Source organism: Serinus canaria, chromosome 8 (genome assembly GCF_022539315.1).
Source record: "Serinus canaria isolate serCan28SL12 chromosome 8, serCan2020, whole genome shotgun sequence".
Classification (NCBI taxonomy): Eukaryota; Metazoa; Chordata; class Aves; order Passeriformes; family Fringillidae; genus Serinus; species Serinus canaria.
Window position 1 is genome coordinate 10,143,501 of NC_066322.1, and position 19,408 is coordinate 10,162,908.

Consider the following 19,408-nt stretch of genomic DNA (forward strand, 5'->3'; position numbering starts at 1 on the left):
CACTTTATGAGGATTTTTTTTGTAAAGGAAAAAAATCTCCACTCCTCGTACTTCTCTGAAGTGATAAACTCTAATTAAGTCTAATATTTAAAAATATGGTAATGGTGACTTGTTTGAATAAGTGGCCCGCATTTCCATAATTTCATTATTACGTAAAACACGCTAATTATTTGAAGTGTGCTTATTACTAAAAGAGAAATCTCCTTCTAATAAAGATGAAATTGGCTTTTTTCCCTGTATTGCTGTGCACGCCGCTCCCCTTCTCTCCTGGACAGTGAGTGGCCACAGCCAGGAGCGGGGTGATGGCAGCATTCGCTTTGTTTGCTCAGGGAAGGCTGCCAGCCAGGGATGCTGCGTGTGCAGGAACAGACACAGAGGCTGAAGGACAAGCTGAGGTCTCTGTACACCCTGGGTCACCCTTGGACCCAGCAACATTAGTGCCCTTTGGGCTCATGGCTCCAGGAGTTGTTGGTAACATTGCAAGCTCAGCCCCTGCTGCCCATTCCTTCCAGCAGGGATGCCCCAGCTGTCATGGTTTGCCCACATGACATCACCTGTGCCAGGCTGTCCAGCAGCCTGTGGGGCTGGAAGGTGTCTCAGCAGCTGGGTATCTTGGCAGTGCAGATGGCCCAGCCACCCAGCTCTGCCTTGGGAGATGGTCATCATGGTAGGTGCATGATGGGAAGAGTGGTTCCCAGTGCAGAGGATGGAGGAAGCATCCTGTCTTCTACAGGGTGACAGTGACCAGCCTGGGTGGCAGAAAGAAAGTGCCCAAGGCAGCAGGTTGATGGTCAAGACTGGTCACCTTTTGCTACTCTTCCTACTGACCTGGGAACTTTCAGATATAGGGCCTCCCTGCTCCAGTGTCCCTGCTGGGGTAAACTGGATTTGGAGGTCTTGCTGACCCCAGTGTGCAGGGAGTGGGACAGGCATCATGTCCCTCTGGGACAGACACAGGTTGAGGAAGGATGAGTATTAATTGTGTCCAACCCCTCTTCAGAGCCTGTGCGGGCACTCTGTGGCGGGGCAGGCAGGGAGGCACTGGGATGAAGTCAATATAAAACTAATTTTCTTTTCTTCATGAAGAAATGAGGTGTGTGGCAGTAACGTAATTGCAGATAATGAGGTAAGTTATTCTTAATATTCTGCACGTCGCTGTCAGCTCCACCTAATATACCTGCCGGCTGTGCGGGACACGCACAGCCCCTTGCCCCATGCGCTGGATTATGAGGCCATTAATTTGGGAGCAGCTCGGCAGGACCATCCCTGGCATCCCTGTGGATCCCTGGGAGCTGGGAGCACTTGGTTCTGACACGTCCTTGTCGCCACTATGTGGGCATCCTGGGGTCCCCACCTTAACCAGCGTGTCATGGTAGGGATGGATTCAGATCAGAATCTAGCTCCAGTGTGGACAGGTGAGTGACACAAGAGCCTGGCTCTGTGTGCTGGGAAAATGCTGTCACTCCCTGCCCTGACACTGACATTCCTGCTCACAGGGAGCAGCACAGCCCACTGTGGGGACACAGCACCCAGTGCTCCCATTCATGATTGCTGGGGACGCCAGCAGCAGTGCCAGACTTTGTGAGATCTCTGAGGTCCATACAGCTGCTGCCGCTCACAGGGCCACCTGCTGTGACCCAGGGGCGACAGTGGGGACGCTCCGAGTGGCAGTGGCCGGGTGGGCCTGTTTCCGCTTTGCAGGGAGCTGTTATACAAAGGCAGCAGTGATATTATTCATTAACAGTAATCTGCCATTAGAACATTGACAAATGGCCCCTCGGCGCCTGAGCATCAGTTCTGGTACAGCCCATAAAGCATGGGGACAGTTTAAATATGGACCTGCTCAGCTCGGGCCGGGGGTGATCCGTCTTCCCGGCCATAGCACAGGTGCAGTGGGGTTGCCTCCAAATGAGCACGTTTGGGGGGGCCCTGCAGTCCCTGACCACCCACAGCCCAGTGGGGCAGCTGCTGGGATGGAAAAGCTCCCTCCGTGCTCCGGAAGCGTCTCGGCCCAGTGCACGGTGGTTGCAGCAGCACTCAGTCCCCTGAGGCCCCGTGGTGGAGGTGTCTGTGTGGTTTGATCCTGTGGGGAGGTGGGAGAAATGCTGGCAGGGCAGCACACGTAGGCCCTACCCTCCTCCCCAGTGCCTGGGCTGGATGTGAAGGTGATGCTCTCCTGGAGTGAGCATTGCTGCTCCCGGAAGCCCGATCCAGCAGCACAGACTCGTGCTGATGGAATCCTCGAGCTCATGCTGGGTTCACAGCAGTGCTGCCATGCAGTGGCTGGTGGGAGGGCACACGCCAGGCAGTCAGCCCAGTGCCACAGGCTGGGGGCTTTCTCCTGCCATCTCAACAGAGGAGTGCAATAGGAATGTCTGTGCCCCTCCAATGACAAGGCAGCCAGTGATGCTGCACGGCCACAAACTCCAGCCTAAACTTAGGAGAGCATCCTGCTGCCCCATGCGTGTGCACATGTCACTGTCCTTGGCTGTCACTGCAACAAGAGCTTGGCAGGACATGGAGAGGGCTGAAATGAGGGTGTCAGGCCAGTGTGTGGGTAATGCTGAAACACAGGGGCAGGAGGGTTAAAACCTAGTGGACTAAGCCAGCCAGGGTGAGTGGAGGCTGGCGTGTCACATTACCCCACACTGCATTGGCAGCTGGACCCAAGGAGAGTCCCAGAGGTAGCCAGCTCCAGAACCCAGCACCTCAGGGCACTTCAACCCCAGCCATCCTAGGCCACTGCACAGGGACATGGGGCGATGCTCAGAAACAGCACAGCAAGGTGAGGGGCAGGGAGGCAGGGCAGAGCCACTGCTCTGTTTGCATGATAACCCCAGGCTCACCCCTTTCACACACACCGCACAACACCCCTAAATCAATTGCATCTTATTATTACAATATCAATATACAATATTCCTACAATAACACCATTGATTTTCTACTCAGAGGCTGCACCTAAGTCTGTTTTAAAGAGGAGGGAGTTAATAGTGCCCTCATTAAAAATCTATAGATTACCCCCCACCCCAAAAAAGAGAAAAAGCAGTTTATATTCATTAGGGCTATTGAATATAAAGTAATATGTTTGTGTAGGACATTGGAGTAATGTGATAATCCGTCCGCATATCAGGGAGAAATCCACTTAGCAACCCTGTCAGCTTGACAAGAAAAATGTGCCCATAAAGTCGGGAATACATTGAGGGAGTGAGCGGGAGGAGAGCGGGGGTGCGTGCATGCATGTGTGCGCCTGTGCAGAGCCATGCTGGCCATCAGCGTGGGACCACCTTCACCCCATCACCCTGCTCAGCCTTGGGACACAGCTAGGCACCCCTCAGGCCCCTGGAGGTGTCTGGGGCTGGGACACACCAAATGTGCCAGGATGGGGATCAAGGTGAGGGGGTCTCTGCGACCTGCCAGCCTCCACGGCCCCAGGTAGGGGCACCAGATGGGAGTGGTTGGTGGGTGCCAGCCTGGGTGCCGGGGCAGCACCGCCACAGCCTTGTGCCCCCCAGGGAGAGCTGGGCTGGGTGGGGGCTACAGCGTGGGCAGGGCTGCCCGTGCCCTCCTCGGACTCTGCTTGTCCCCTGCCCCGTGGTCACCTCTGCGATGGATTAAGCACTGAAAAGCAGCAGAGCAATCCCAGTCGCGCTCTCTTAGGCTGTCAATTGCCATTTTTGTAATAGAAATTCCTTTCACAAGGTAACGACGGCCAGATTTAGAGGATTTCATATTGTTAATAATTCCCCAAACAGCCATCTGACTGTGTTGTTTTAAAAGCCGCTTAGTTTTTTGCTTTGGAGTTTATGAAAATCTCCCACTCTAATATCCCGAGAGCCAGCCTATAATTGTGTTATTAAATCAATCGGAGCGGATTACATTGTAAAATCAATAGATGGCTGTAATTGCATATTAGAAAGTTGTTCTGCTGTTGTTGATTTTTTTTTTTACATGGATAATTATAATAAGCGTGTTTACCTTAGCACTGATTTGGAATGAGTCTCACTAAATGATGTATGACAAGCCTGGCACACTTGCTGCCTGGCACACTTGCTGCCAGGGGCTGTGGCATAGTTTGGGACAGCAAGGACAGCACTGGCAGCAGGGGCATGTGGGTGGCATTGACCCAACTGGGTCCCACCAGTTTCGCAAGGTGGCATCTCAGAGTTCAAGGTGTCTCCCACAGCTGGCACCTGGCAACAGAGCAACTGGGGTTTTGGGGAGACAAATGATGGGGTGCAGGAAGCAGACGGTGTCCCCAGGGACCAGCTTGGGAATTCCAGGAAGTGCCATGGGGTCTCACTGCCTGTCTGGCAGCTGCCCAGGTCTCTGTGCAGTTCCCCCTCAGCAATATGGAGCAATAGTCAAGCCCTAGTGCTTACTCCAGCTTGGGGCAAGGCTGCAGGCTGTGTGGCTGGCAGTGGGACACCTGGGGCTGTGCTTTCACATCCGAACTACTCGCTTGTCACCCGTCTACCACAGCTCCAGGATTTGCTTTGCTGTTACTTTTTGGGGGTACCAGGCCTGGGCTGGCTGGGTGGGGGTACTTTGACCACAGACAGTTGCACTCCTCTTACCTCTGTTTCCCAGCTTTCAAGCCACTTGTGTGGCTATTAGATCCCACTGGCAGCTGACTCCAAGGGCTGATCAAGGGCTGAGGGTTTTCCAAAAGGCTCAGTTGCCTGGGGGATGAGATGGAACAGGTGATACTAAGGACAGCAAGGGGATAGCTTGTGTGGGAACAAGTGACAGCAGCAGGAGCTGGCACTGTGGCTTGGCTGGGCAGGACACCTGTCACCTCCAGGGGCCTTATACAGCTATCAGTATCACCTTGGGCAGCAGAGAGTACAAAGGCAGAGAGATGGACTCACCTCTGCCCCCATGCCAGCCCCCCTCCTTTGTTGGGCTGTCCTCATGCCCCAGCTGCTGTCACCTGCTTGGCACACTTGTGACAGGAAACGGTGCCACGAGAGGGTCTCGGGGACACTCCAGAGGCAGGTGGCACTGATGGGGACATTACCTCTTTCACTGCCAGCCAGGAGCCTGGCAGCTCATGGCAGACCCTTGGGGAGCTGCACAGGGAGAAAGTCCTGAACAGACGCTGGGGGACAGGAGATGGCTTTGCCAGCGGGTCACTGGGCACAGCGGGGCTGGGCAGTGCTGCTGATGTGGCAGGGAGCATCCAGGAGGCCGGGCAGCCCCATCCCTGCTGGCAGATGCCTGGCAGCAGGACAGCGCTGCCCGGCTGCGGGGGGCCCTCAATCCGGCACGCGGCACTGTCAGCAGGCAGCCTGCTGTCTCCTAGACAGTGAAATATGGCCACAATTAGCCCGGATACAGTTCAATTATGATAAACAGCGTTTGCACCCTTTAAGCTGTGATTAAAAGGCCTCCTCCCGTTGATAGAGAGACCTAATTTCACATTATTATCGCTGTAGCTTGATTATAAAGCACTCCCTGGATTTACAGTTGGGAGATGGATGTGGAGGCTTCTTTATCATTTACACATCAGTAATGATGCAGCCTTCCCTCCACCACAACATCCATCGAGCAGCGGCAGGGAGAGGGGGGCCTTGCCTGCACCCCCCTCCCGGGGCACCCTCTCCCCGTGTCAGCCAGGCCCCGCTGCCACACGCAAGTGGGCAAAGTCACCCTTACGGTAACAGCTTGATAAATGGGCGGGCGGTAATGAAATGGAGACATCAAGGCGTGGGGCGAGGAAGAAAGAGTGGTAATCGGAACGAGTGGAGCTGTCCCGAAACGGAGGGGAGCGGGAAGAAGGATCGCCTCTGCGCCGTGTGCTGTCAAGGGAGAAATTACACATTTACTCTTGCTTTTTCTTAAGGAGACGGCCCTCATAGATCAAAACATGGATTTACAAGCCAATTTTCAACATGAAATATAGACACTAGGAATCAATTTAAGCCCAGCTTCTATTTTAGCAAACGGTGCCTGAGTTTAGTCCCAGGTAAATAACACCAGAGCCTTCCCCTTTCCCATCTGGCTGCTCTGCCACAGCCCAGCACCAGGAGTGGCTGGGGCTTGCCATCCCAGCCACGTGCCACTTGTCAAACTCTGGTCAGGAGGCACCACGGGCTGGCTCTGGTGGGGACATGGATGACCCTGACCTTCAGGTCAGGGCATGGATCCATCTCAGTGAAGCGCTGGGTCATTCTGGGATGCAGGTGGCCATTGCTGGGACTGGGAACTCTGCAATCACACCACATCACTGCAAGGTCCTTGGGACAGAGTAGCTGGACTGGTGAGGACACATGCCCAGCATGGGATTCGGAACTTGCTCCAGCAACTCTTGTTTGGATCATGCCTCTAACCCAGTATCTCTGTGCTTTCTCCTTAGACGACTGCAAGAACATTGCCAACATCATGAAGACACTGGCCCATAGAGGCTTCATCTTCAAGCAGACCTCCAAACCTTTTTGATCCCCGAGGCAAGCCAGGCAAGGGCTGCATGCGCCCGGTGCCGGCGAGGCGGGGAGGACGGGCTCCAGCATTAAAAAAAAAACCCGGCAACCGAGGCCAGAGGAACCGACACAAAAAAAATCTCAATTTCAGCTGTTAACTCCAGTAGAGGTTGTATATATGGGAAGGCAAATCTGTGTAGACCTGATGTGACTCCCTCTCTGGGCTGCTCCGGACATTATGCCATGCTAGCGGACAGCCGCGTAGGGCGCTTGCACCACATTTTAGACTTGTAGTTCGTTCTTTTTCTTTGGCTCCTGATTTCCGTCCCTCCCTCCATATCCCACCCCGTCCTCCCTCTCCCACCCCGTAGCCAGAGCATCCCCCATCTCCACCCTGGCATGGGCCATACCCACCTTCCCTTCTTCTTTCTCTTCTCTGGTTTTATGTTTTCAGGCCTTGACGGCTGCTGCAGCGATGCCGGTGTGTGCCTGCACTCGGGCAGCACTCACGGAGGCTGAGAGTGTCGAGACGCCCCCTCGCCCTCCCCGCCAGCTCCCCCCCGCCTCTTCCCTGAGCGCCTTTTCCCCTTTTTGAGTCAACACTAACCCCTCTCTGACTCCTGTATGTGACAAACGCGATCCGTCTCTTTATGTTCAAGGTGAAGTGCCTGTATTCTCCGCTGCAGAGCCCCTGGCAGCCCCACCGTGGGCTGCAGGGTCCCGGAGGGCTCCCTTCAGTGAGGCAGGGGCCCAGCGGACAGGCGGGCGGCAGGAGGGAGGTGACAGTGTCCGCATGGAGCCCCGTCCCGTCCCCGTTCCGTCTGCTCGTGCCTCTTGCGGGGCTGGGTGGGATGCCCAGCCCTGCCTCGTCCCTGCTGATCAATTCCAGCTCCATGGGGACAAGCCCGCCACAGCACCATGTCCGTGTCCGGTGGTGGACGTGCCAGCGCGCGCTGGCCCCCGGCCCACAGGTACCTGAGCAGGGGAGCTGCAAATTGCCCCAGGCCCCTGAGCGTGCTCCCCACCAACCTCCCTCGGTTCCGAGCTGAGGCTCAGCCCCCCACGTGCTGTGCCCCTCACAGGTCCCCGCGGACGCTCAGCAGCAGCTGGCTTGTTGCCTGAGAGTTGCCGAGCACATCCCCTCCGGCTGGGTGGGCTCCCGGCTGGCCAGGGCGGTTGGGGGGAGCCGTGGGGCGGGCTGAGGGCGCACGTCCTCTCAGTGTCACCCAGCCCCAGGGCCCTGCTGAATGGAGCCCTCGTCCGGGCACTGACCTGCAGGGAGGCTGCAGCCCCAGGCCTGTGCATGCATGGCCTGGAGCGAAGCCGGTGACGGCAGCCAGAAGGGCAATACAGGCACTGAACTTGGCGGTACATGACTGCATGGTGTGTGGTGTTCCAGTTAAACCAACCGATAATGCAACCCCAGCATTTTCATTGTCTAGTTATTCCAATCCTTGCTGTAAATGTGCCACATGAATAAAGTTTGGGGGTAAAGGAGCCCGGGCTGTGCCCATGCATGTGCAAGTTTGTATGGGGGGCAGAGGGAGGAGAGTGCCACCTGGATATGTGGGAGTAGGGTGCTCCCTGGGGTTGGCATGGAGCACCCATGCTCCCCATAAAAGGCAAGGATTTTGGCTGTGAAAGGACGGTCAAGGTTCCCTGATGCTGGGAGCACTGCCCTACTCTCCAGTATGGGCACTGTGGGTGGGCACCAGCCCCACCACTACCTCGGGTTTGCTCGTGCCCCAAGGCAGCTCTGCCCTGAGGATCCCACCAGCTCATCGCAGCTGGACCTTATCCATGGGTGCACCCCATGCAGTTTTCTGCCCAGTGCAGGATGACAGCCACCACTACATCCCACTGGCACATGCCACCCCACTCTGTAGCCTGGCACACTGTACCCACACAGCTGCCACTGCATTTGGAGTATCTTGGCTACAGAACGGAGCCAGTGTGGCTCTGCTGGACCCTGGGGCACCTGCTCTGCCCCACAAGTGCAACGCTATGGGGTGCAGGAGCCATACCCACCTGTGCAGGAACCACCACTGCATCCAGGTGCCCAAGGGACCTGCCCTCTGCCAGAGTGCCACTGGGTGACAGGAATGCAAGTATCCAGCTAGCACCAAGTGGGCAGCTCCCAGAGGGCAGGGGCAGTCCAGCCCACTTGCTCCATGCAAAGGCACAGGGGTTTTACCAGTTCCATCTGTGCAGCCCCTGATCAGCTTTATTGACCCTTTTTCAATGGGAGTCGTCTAATTAGCTTTTTATGAAAACTAAGAACTTGGCCTTTGCCCTCTACTCCTGCAGGCGAGAATGTGACTCAGAGGACATTGTCACAGTGGATCGATGATGGCAAGTTACACTTGGAAGGCAGGTGTAGGGGATACAGGGTGGGCAGATGGGCATCAGCCAGAGCAGGGCACACAGCCAGGGGCACCAGTGCCCACAGTGGGCAGCCCACATACCCAGGCTCCCACTGCGATGCCTCAGCCCCTCCAAGGCCCTGCAAAATGTCAGATGCAGGAACCAGGGGCCCCTCCCACCAGACTGGAGCCTTGGGCGGGGCAGCAGGAGGAGGAACTCTACTGACAATGAGCTGGGGGCAACAAGAGCGTTTCCAGCAGGGACAGCCCCTTACGCAGGCAAGGCAGCGCTTGCAGGTGTCGGGCACACAAGAGTTACCGGAAGAGAGCAGCTATACAAGGGCTGGGCACGTGGGATGCTAGAAGGAGCTCTCCAACCTGGTGTGGGCAGCACAGGAGCAGCCTGGCTCAGGACATGCTAGCCTCAAAGGCAGCAGGGGCTGCAGCAACTCCAGCTGTCACCTGGTGACTGAGGCAGATGGGCTCAGGGACAGCCAGCAGCTCCCAACAGGGTCAGTAGCACCCAGCCTGCCTGGGACTCGGGTGAGAGAGCTCCATGCACCAGGGCTAGAGGCTACAGGGCAGCCATAGGTGGTTTGGGGCAGAGTCCCTGGGGCAACTCTCCAGCACCTGCTACATGTGCCTGGAGGTTGCACTGCTCCAGAGGTCAGATAGGGTCAGAACTATGGCACTGGGCAGGGGCAGGGGATAGCTCCCACTTTTCTCTGGAGCACTGCAGTGTTTGTCCCAGCAAGGCTCCTGTCCTGTTCCATGGCTGGAAGCAGCCAGCTGTCCCTAGGGGCTCCGGGACAGCCAGTCCAGCCCCTCCACCTCCTCATCCTTACCCTGCACAGAGTGCTCATGGCTTCTTCACCCTCTTGATGGAGAAGGAGCTGGAGGCCAACTCCCTTCACTTTCTCTGCTCCAAAAGGGAGACAGGAAAGAAGAAAAAAAGAAAAAAAAACAGGAACAGCAGGTAGGAGCACCTGGGTTGTGGCAAACACATCCACCCATCTCAGAGCTAGCCCCAGGGCTTCAGCATTACTCCAGGCAGTACCAAATAAACTACACTGCCTGGCTGAAGACAGAGCCAGATCTCTGCATGACAGGAGGGACAGAGCTAATCCAGCAGTGACAAGGGGGTGGGATGGCACCCTCACAGGGGATGTTACCTCCCTCACATGAACAAGGCTTTAGGATGGTCAGGAGGAAGGGGCTGAGCTCTGCAAGAACTCAGTGGCCCCAGGAGCCCTGACCAAGCAAGCCAGCATGCACCAAGCCCTAAGGAACAGGATGCTGAGAGAGAGGCAGAACAGCTCTGTGGTATGGGCAGCTGTGCCAGGGATGTTTGACACGGGACAGGGCAGAGCCTGGAAATGCTCCTCTGCCATCCAGACCTGCTGTGATGTGGCCCAGGAGCAGATCAGGAGGCTGACAGAAAACCAGGGCTCCTCAAAAAACCCACCCCTTTTCTGGGCAGTGCACACCAACACGCCCGAACGAGGCTGGCAAGCTCCAAGGAACTCCCCTGCACAGAGAAGGTTCAGGGCTGCACCCAGCCCTAGGACAGTCAGGGCCATTGTCACCAAGTGGGACATTCCCCAGCCCCATCACTGCACTGCAGTGAGACTGTGCCAGGTACCACACGGACCCTCTGCCCGCAGCCACGGCAGGGTCAGCACCCGGAGCTGGGCTCTGTGTGTGGGGTGCCCCAGGCACGGCACAGCTACCAGCTACCCGTGTGCTGGCTGCTGTAGGGACACGAGGAGCCAGAGCCCCGGGTCCCCAGGACACAAGGCACGGCAGGCAATGGCACAGGCACAGGGACTGCAGTCTGGGGCCGGTTGTGCCCAGCCCCACAGCCCTCCCCTGCTCCCAAGGCCTGCAGAGCCACTGCCCCAGCCCACAAGCGCCCAGGGGATGGACAAGGCAGCAGGGACCCGGAAGGAGCCAGGCCTGCCCATCCCTGCTCCTGCCTGCTCCCGGCGGCAGAGCACGTCGTGGGAGGCCCTGCTGCCTCCCCTGGCGGGAAGCGGCCCCCAGTTCCCGCAGGGCAGACGGCAAACAGAGCATGGAATTTGCACGGCTGAAAGTTAAATACAACACACACACGGATTTCGTCAGAGGCCCTGGCACCGCTGCCTTCGTGGGATCCGATTAACAGGGAAATAAAAGGGCCAGAGAACCCACACAGCAGAGTGAGCAGATGCCCTATAAAAATCAAATACAGGGTAATCAAGGGGACCGAAAGGTACATTTAAAAAAACAAAAACCCACCCTGGAAACAAAGGAGCTGGGCTTTGTGGCTTTCCTGGGAGGGCTGCAGAATTAATGGGGAAGAGCACATGTGTTTGATAATCTTTATATGGCAAAAGACCCATCTTTCAAATATGTCACAAATTCATATTAATCACCTTCCTATTGCCTTCCGTGGCACAGCTATTCCAGTTGCCTCGGGCAAAATTGGGAACTGTCTGGTTAAAAAAAATGTTTTACATTATAATTTACAAGAGCTTACAAGTCTAGTTTCTTTTAATGGAAAGAACGATTAAAAAAAAGAGAAGAATATATATACACCCTGGTATATATACACTATATATATTAAAATATATATATATAAAAGACAGATATTGTAACTCCATCTGGAAAGAGAGAATGTTTGATCTTAACAATGTAACTTCTAGCTTTCAAACAGGCTCAGAAAACAAGAAGTCAGCAGGAGTTCAGATAAAGGAAGCTTAAAAGTCAAATAATTCTGACTCTGAACCCGAGACTTCTTAGACTCAAGGTCCTTTCCTTTACCCATTAATGGGCTGACTTGTGAGCTCAGGAACAAAGTGCTGCAATGTGAGGATTTCTGAGAGTCACTCATTACAGATCACTGAGTGGAGTCTGAGTTGCGGAAATCAAAGGATCCAATCTGGAGTAACTGGCTGAACTTCTGCTTGGAACTAATTTGTTCCGAGTTCGGCTCACCTTTCACCTCCCAAAGGCCCCGAGCAAAGTCCCTACCGGGGTCAGCCTCAAACAGCACCAGGGGGATCCCAGCTCAGCTTTAATGGTCAGCAATGGGCACTGCAGTCCCTGGGAGAGCGTGGACAGGTACCAGAGTAGGAGAAAAGTGGTGGACAAAGCAGGGCAGGACAGCACCAGGCTTCCCACTGCCCCACGGGCTCTGAGACAGATGCCTCTCCCAGCCTGGCTAACACACCCTGCTGACAGGTTCCCCATCCCCACTGCTGGCCAAGCGGGCTGGTGGCAGACAGCTGCTGACAAAACCAGCATCTCAAAAGATCCTGGTGTGCCTTTGCCCATTCATTCCAATTCCTGGAAAGGAATCCAGACATGCCAGGCAGTGCTCAGGAGTCAGGACTCCTAGTCCTATTCCTGGCTTTGCCACTCACTCCCTCCAACATCTGGAGCAAGATACTTCTCTCCAGGGAAACAGATCTGGCTTCAGGAGAGCAGCTGGTTTGGAGGCTGAACTAATCCATGCTTAATCCAACATGTAGAGTGCCATGGACAGGCAGTGCTAGACAGCACAAAGGGATTCTCCAACTCAGAGGAATTTGAAGGAGGGAGATTAAATGATTCCCCCAAAGGCCCTGGCAGCTCAGTGGCAAAGCACATGCTTGAACTTGGGAGTTCAAGGCTGGCGTGGCAGGGTTAAACCACTGCAGCAGGACAAGGGCATGTATCATGGCAAAGCACCCATGGCTGCAGGAGGAAGGGAAGGAATGGCCATCAAAAAGCACCATGCTTCCACAGGCTGCTTCCTCAGCACCATGTCCTGGCCCTGCTGTCCCCACCACGGCCTGGGACACCTTGGGGCCATCGCTGTGCAGGGTGGGGACACATGCATGCACCCACCAGCCATCCCCCTTCTCAGTGCTGACCAAGCCCAACCATCTTCCAGAGGCAAATTTCAGTCATGATGCTGGACAAGAGGCACCGGAGCTACATCTGCCAGCTCTGGGCAGGGCAGGGAGGATCTCCAGGACATAACCTCTACTCAGCTCAGCCTGTCTTGGGAAAAGCTGGCTGTGGGCTGCAGGGTGCTGATCTCTCTCTCCCACCACCACATAGCCCAACAACCATAGAAAGGCTCAGGGCAAGCACATTGCCAGGCCCTGCCTGACTCTCCAAACGTATCTGAACCAGGCAGAACATGGTACAGCAGCCCCATTCTCTTCCTCTCCAAAATACCCCTCCAGCTGGGATGTAATTTCCGCCCCCCCCCAAAAGGTAGCAAAAAATGGTCACAGTGTGAATGTGCTTGACCTTTTGTCTTGGACTAATCTAATTGTGTCGTCTTTGTGTAATCAGCCGGTAAAGGTCAGTGCTGTATTTAACATGGGGGCCCTTTAGGTACTGAATTTGCCTTGCAGTGAATTAACTTGATTATATTTCTTTCAAATATGTCAGAGACCAGGTCAGTTTAACCCTCTCTGTGCTGCCTGGGCCCATGCCTTTGTTTCCAATTCCAGGAGGTGGCACTGAGGAACAATGTGGTCCAAAACACACATATGGGCTCCCTCCTCCTACAGGTATGGCCACCACCACCATCTCTCCCACCTTCCCAACAAGCCAGTGCTCAAGGGAGACCAACTGTACTGTAAATCAGCCCAAAAAGTTTGCAAACCAGGACACTCCAGACCGCAGGGAGGGAGGGGTGAGATTCCAGATTGAATGCAGTAGGGAAAAAAAATAATTCAAAAGACTCCTTTACAAACATGAACCTGTCTCAGTGGAACTCTTCCTTACGACTCAACATTGTCACAATCAAATAGGACATTACTCAAGTCCAGGTTAACGTGTCGCCTCTGCCGTTGACAGATAAGGTGTTCTCAATATCCTGCAATACATTATACATTTTAGAAAGTAAAGGTCTGTGCCGCTACCAGGGGCAGTGCGTCGGAGGCGTCGGGGATGCCACGGTGTGGAGATGGGCAGCTTTCATCAGGCAGTTCAGCTCAGCTGTGCCAGGGGACTGCACAGAGGGGGAAAGCAGCCTCAGCTGATCCCCAGGTTTACCCTTGGCCCTGAGGCAGTGGTGAGGGGCTGGGCAACCTGCCCTCCTGGAGGCAGGGAGGAGAGGCCGGTGATTCACATCCTGCAGAGGTACATGCACAGGACATTGCCACAGGGCTCGGCACTGGAAGAAGCCCTAGGCCAGGCTTTTCTTTCTTGGCACTGGAAATAGGGTATAAAAACCCTCCTTTGCTCTTCAAACACCTCTGTCCTTCCCAAGCCTCCTGCTCCAGGCAGGGCTACTGCTTGACTCCAGGGTCTCAGGCAGGTCATGTCTCATCACCTGAAGACTGCTTTCCCCACCTGCTTCCCTCTGCTGAGCAACCTTCAAGAGGCTGTGTCTAGAGGGAAAATGCCTCAGGTTTGCAGCTGTACCGTTGCTGCCTTAGAACAAGCTCTCATCACCCAAAGCCTCACCGCTTTGGTCCACAGTGGCACCCACACCAAGCCATCTGCCTGCATGCAGGATGTAGAAAGCCCTGCTGACCCCACCTGTAGCACCAAGAACACTGTCCAGCACAGGAGACAAGCCCAGAGAGCAGCACTGGGACTTGGGGGGGAACAGGCGTGTTCTGCTCCCTCGGACGCGCATGCCTGGAAGGAGAGCAGGGCAGCATCCCCAGTGCTTGTCAGGGCATCTGCGTCGGAGACCTGAGTGCGCCCTGTTCTGCCCCCCCGACCTTCCTTCTCACCGAGTTGGGGGTCAGTGGTGCTCCTACTACATCAATGATCTGGTCCTTGGTATCTCCCTTGCCCTCCTCGATGCCGAGCCCTGTCTGGCCATCTGGATGGGCACCTTCCACGCTGAGGGGGCCGATGCTCCCAGCTTTGGCCAGGGCCTCGTAGCGGTGCCGTAACATCTGCAGCTCATACTCGCAGTTGGCAAAGGCTTGTTTCAGCTCGTACAGCAGCACCAGGTCGCTCCGCAGTTCGTTGAACATCTGTACAATCTCCTCTGTAGGCATAGGGTTAAGATCTAGGGAGAAAAACACCCCCTGGTAAACACCCAGACCTACAACCTTGCAATGGAAAATCCTTATAAAGGTCTCAGCTGCTCTTTCATTCCCACAAAGATATGCCAAGAGCCTCGCTCCAATAACATGAATCAGTAGCAACTGGTATCCCTATAGGCTGCACTCCTATTTTTCAGGCTGTCCTCTGGTTCTGACCAAGGACTAAGGGTGAACCTGCAAAGTCCAGGACTCAGCAAGTGAAGGATGATGGAAGACCAGATGATTGAACCTTGCTACCCACCAGGTCACATGAAGAGAGTTCTATCTTGTAGAGAGATTGGATCCACACTGCTGCAAAGGGCAAAAGAGCTCCTGCTGCTCCTTACACCTTCACCAACAACAGGTGGACAGGCTGAGCTCTGTTGCCTCTCTTATTGCTTCTCCCAGGGCAGGTCCAAGGCAGAGAACTGCTCTGCTGCTGTGTTACAGACCTGTTTGTAGCAGCAGCTATCAGATCACCTCCCCACACCTTGCATTCTCCTGCATCCCACCATGCACACACACAGAGCCAGGAAGAGTGGCAAGTTCTGCAGAAGGAAAGGATGAAGCTCTGCATGTTTGCCCTAATACACAGCAGTCTGCCCTGTCTGCAGGGCTGCCCACATGACCCCCTTCCTGCTGGCACTGTGCTCACCCCCACAAAGCCCGGGTGTGGTTCTGCACTCTAAGGTACAGCAGGGCCAAAGCTCCAAGAGACCCTCAAGATATGTGAGTTCTGTGAGGCAGGAGTGGGGAGTCAGGAACCCCTCCTTACCCTCATGGAAAGTGAGCTCCAAGAAGTACTCACATGCTTCCCTCATGCTTCCCTAGCTAGCACAAACAGCAACTCCCTTAGTTCTACAGCAGAAAGAGGAAAACATCCTGGCTGAGCCACTTTCACCAGCCACAGGAGGCCTTCAGAATGACACAGTCTCTGAGACAACATATCAAGCCATAAACCAGTTGGCCCAAAAAACTAACAATACTTAACAGAAGTCAGTGCTGGGAACAGGCTCAGTGATCTCTTGTAAATCATTAATAAGGCTTCTCTTTTTCTTTCTATTTTTCTCTTTTCCTACCTTTAAATGTCTCTCCAGCCACAGTGGTGGGGGGGAAGGAATCATCAGGTGTCTAATCAAGAGACACTGCATGCTGGGACCTGTAATACCTGCAAACTGTCCCCACTGCATGGAGAGCAGCCGCTGGCCATAGGCTGCACTTCTCCCCCTCTAGCCACGAGCAGGTATTGTACATGTTAAGTGAACCCTTCTTTCAGCTGCTAAGACACTTGAGTTCAAGAGTGAGGGATGTGTGTTTACTCGCCTTTCAGCGGAGATGCTCCAGATTTTCACACAGCATGCAACCTATAAAGGGGGGATGAACAGTCCCAGATGCATTTTGGACTTGCCACCGTGAGCAGTAAATTAAGGGGAAATGAAGCTTAAAAGCAAGACAGGGCAGCCCTGAACAATGCGCGTGCCGTGGTCACTAACACACTTAGAAGTACCTCTCCCGGCAAGGCTGAGATTTGCCTTCCTAATACTGTGCTGCCTCTCTTGATGGTTAAAAAGGCCCAAACAAGAGAGAAACAAAGGCTCTTTTAAAAGATTTTTCTACTGGGAGGAAAAAAAAAAAACCCTGTGCATCTTGTTCTGGCTTTTACCCTCTCTTTTTTTTTTTAAACACATAAAATATTTTAAAAACCATTCACATACTGTTATTCAAGAAACTGGCTGTATTACTAGGGGAAAAAATAGCCCATCTCGAGAACAAAGGCTAGCTCTGTGTGTCTCTTTCTCTCTCGCGTGCCCCCTTTACTCACCTACTCCGAGTTCCATCAGCATCTGCTCCAGGGCTTTAATCTTCTTCTGTCCCACCGAGCTTGGCAGTTTCATCTGGAACACAAAGGTAACAGAGCCACACAGCTCAGAGATAGCCCTCACTCACAGCCGTCTAGTTCAAAAGGCAAGAGAGCTTTTCTTTTTATAGTGCAGGGGGAACAAAAAAAAGAAAGGGAGAGAAAGGAAAATCAAGTGGTAAGAGAGGGAGACAGGGGCTGAAAGTTTTCAGACTAGGTCTGAGGGCAGGTATTGAAAAGCCCGGTCGTGAGGGCTTTTATTTTCTCTCTCGTGTGTGTGCAAGACACGCTGTTTTACAGTTTCCATGTGTCACTGAATTAACAACAAAAGTTCTTCTTGGCTTCAAACCCTCTCCCGCGGTGCCCAGCCCATCAAAGGGCTCATTTACACAGCGGCTAATGTGCAATGCTGCCCTACTTTATTCGCTTTAGCCGGCCTGATTAGACTCATGCGCTAACAGACTCACTTCTCCTTTTACCTGCTGAGCCCCAGACCTGTGGGATTCATTTACAGAGCAGGCTTTGTAACAAAGGGGAGAGACAGAGAGAGCACAGTTACTTGACTGGCGGAAGTGTGCACACACATTTACATCGGAGCTAAGGGGCTAGGTGAGAGAGGAAGCATCAGATGTGAGCTATGAAAGGGAATTGGAGCTGTCCAGGAGAGAAAGAATGCACACACTTAGCAGGGTCCTTCCTCTGCATTCATTTGGGCTCTAGCAGGAGTGCTAGCTGCTCAGACCAAGCATTTATTAGATTACCAGCAGCACAAATGCAGCTGGCACAATATGGCAGGGAGAACAGGTTTCCGAGCCCCGTGGATATATTCAAGAAGAAATGAAAGCCCTCGGCTATGCTATAAGACACACCAGGAAAGAAATGGTTCTCAATACTGCATTGTCAAACACCCTTCTGCACAGGCAGAGGCTGCCCTTCCACATCCAACCCCGGAAAGGTGACCTCACACCTCAACCTGGGGATCCCAATCACCAACCCAAGTTGCCTGACAGGCCATAGAGCAGCCAGGAGGCAAGAGCATCCTGCAGCCATCCTGCACACACCACTTACTGGCCAGGGGCCCCAACCTCAGCCACGAGTCCACCAACCACGAGTCTGCAACGTGGCTGGGAATGACTTGAAGGAAGAAACATTTTTCACTCCACCGTAAAACTTGCCTCTGAGGAGAGCTCACTGGGAGGGCCTGTGGTCACCTTACTTCCCATAAGCCACAGGCTGAAGTTGTCCAAAGCAGGCAGCCCAATATCAGTCTCCCAGATTAGACCCATCGCTTCCACTATTCGCTGCCCCAACACAAAAATGCCACGAGGCTCCATTTGGAACTTCCTAAATCCTCTGAATGCAGGAGCACTGCATGCACACACCCATCCCCAAATGGTGAGAGCTCTAACCTTAACTCAGCTATGGCTATGTCCCATCAGCTGCTCCACAACACCAGTGTAGGACCTGTGTATGACCAGAAGGATCCTGCCTTCTCCACAACGTCACTTCAGCCAAGAAACCAGAGTATGGATGCCACAGAGCACCCCAGGGGAATGGGCCTTTCACATGCTGAGAAGCACTGTGTCCTTTTTGACAGATATTAGCACCACAAAAAATACTCCAGCAAAGGACCAATAGGACTATTACGGGAGGATTTCTAAGAAACCAGCCTGCATCTGCCTTTTTTTTTTTTACCCCAAAGGTCTTTGGTTTAGTGCTGGGGTTTCTGCACAGCAGTCAATTTCATACTTCTTTCCTACTTGTAAAGAAACCAATTCTTTGCAGTTCACCACAAAATAATTGTTTTAGCAGAAGAATGCCTGTCAAAGTTATCACGTATTTGGATTTCATTCTTCAGCCCAGAGTCTCAACTTGACAGAACCTCACTAAAAGAGGTCTTCTGAGGAGCTCTGCTGCACAAATTACCTGCACAGGCTCTGCTGAAAAGGAGAGGGTAGAGGCCTAAGATAAGGCAGCCCAGGGCACTGGGACAGGAGATGTTCTGTTTATTCCATGGGTGCCATGCTGCAGCTAGCAGCAGGAGGCCAAGGAAGGAAAGGTCACTTTGCACAGCTTAGCAGAAGACTGAGTGGTCAGTCTAGAACATCTGGAAGATATCCCTGAAAGCAAGAGCACTCAGCCCAAAGAATTGCTCTGCGCCATGAGGAATCATACAGAACGTTTAGATGGGTGATGTATCCAGCTCTGCCTCAGCCTGGGATGTATGGGCTGACCTAGTCAGACGGTCCCCTTAATTTGGGGGACACAACGAGCCCAGTACCTCCGCACTGAAAAACTTGTGGATATACAATTGCCCTGAGAGTGTCCTCACTCCTACCCCCACACCAGACATTGAAGCCTTTTTAGCCAAAGGCAGGATTCCCTTCTGTTAATTTCCTTTCTGGCAAAAGCATGCTGGGCACCAAGCCAGCTTCAGGAGCAAAGGACAAGAAAAGTTCATCCTTGGCTAGGCTAGGTAGACAGACAGGTCTTGGTTTGTTGGTTAGAGGAAGAGCACAAGCTTTCCTCCTGGGAGGCCTCCACTAGCTCGAGCAACTACTGGCAATGCAAACAAGCTGGCAAAGCCTTCAACTGTGATGTTGTGCACATCTGGATCATGTCCCACAGGAGTCTGGTCTTCACTGACACCCTTGAAGATTTGAAGATGGAGCAAGGAGAGGCAGGACAAATTAATTTAACTTCAAAGAAAGGAACACTTAAGATGCTGAGGAAGAGTAGGACTGT

General features: G+C 53.7%; 2 protein-coding genes across 6 annotated transcripts in view; one reads left to right on the forward strand and one right to left on the reverse strand.

The window, feature by feature from the left end:
• Positions 1–7,916, forward strand: part of ERI3 (ERI1 exoribonuclease family member 3) — a 129,566-nt gene extending 121,650 nt beyond the window's left edge. For all 4 annotated transcript variants that reach the window (XM_009088657.4, XM_030226326.2, XM_050977562.1 and 1 more), the window contains one exon: positions 6,356–7,916. In XM_009088657.4, the coding sequence (XP_009086905.1) occupies positions 6,356–6,438 (83 nt within the window). In that variant the 3' untranslated portion in view covers positions 6,439–7,916. The remainder of the gene's footprint in view (positions 1–6,355) is intronic.
• Positions 7,917–11,128: 3,212 nt separating this feature from the next.
• The window catches only part of DMAP1 (DNA methyltransferase 1 associated protein 1), a 30,037-nt gene continuing 21,757 nt past the window's right edge, over positions 11,129–19,408 (reverse strand). For both annotated transcript variants that reach the window (XM_050977559.1, XM_050977560.1), the window contains exons 9-10: positions 16,628–16,700; positions 11,129–14,789 (exon numbers count right to left, since the gene is read on the reverse strand). In XM_050977559.1, coding sequence (XP_050833516.1) covers positions 14,443–14,789; positions 16,628–16,700 — 420 coding nt within the window. In that variant the 3' untranslated portion in view covers positions 11,129–14,442. The remainder of the gene's footprint in view (positions 14,790–16,627; positions 16,701–19,408) is intronic.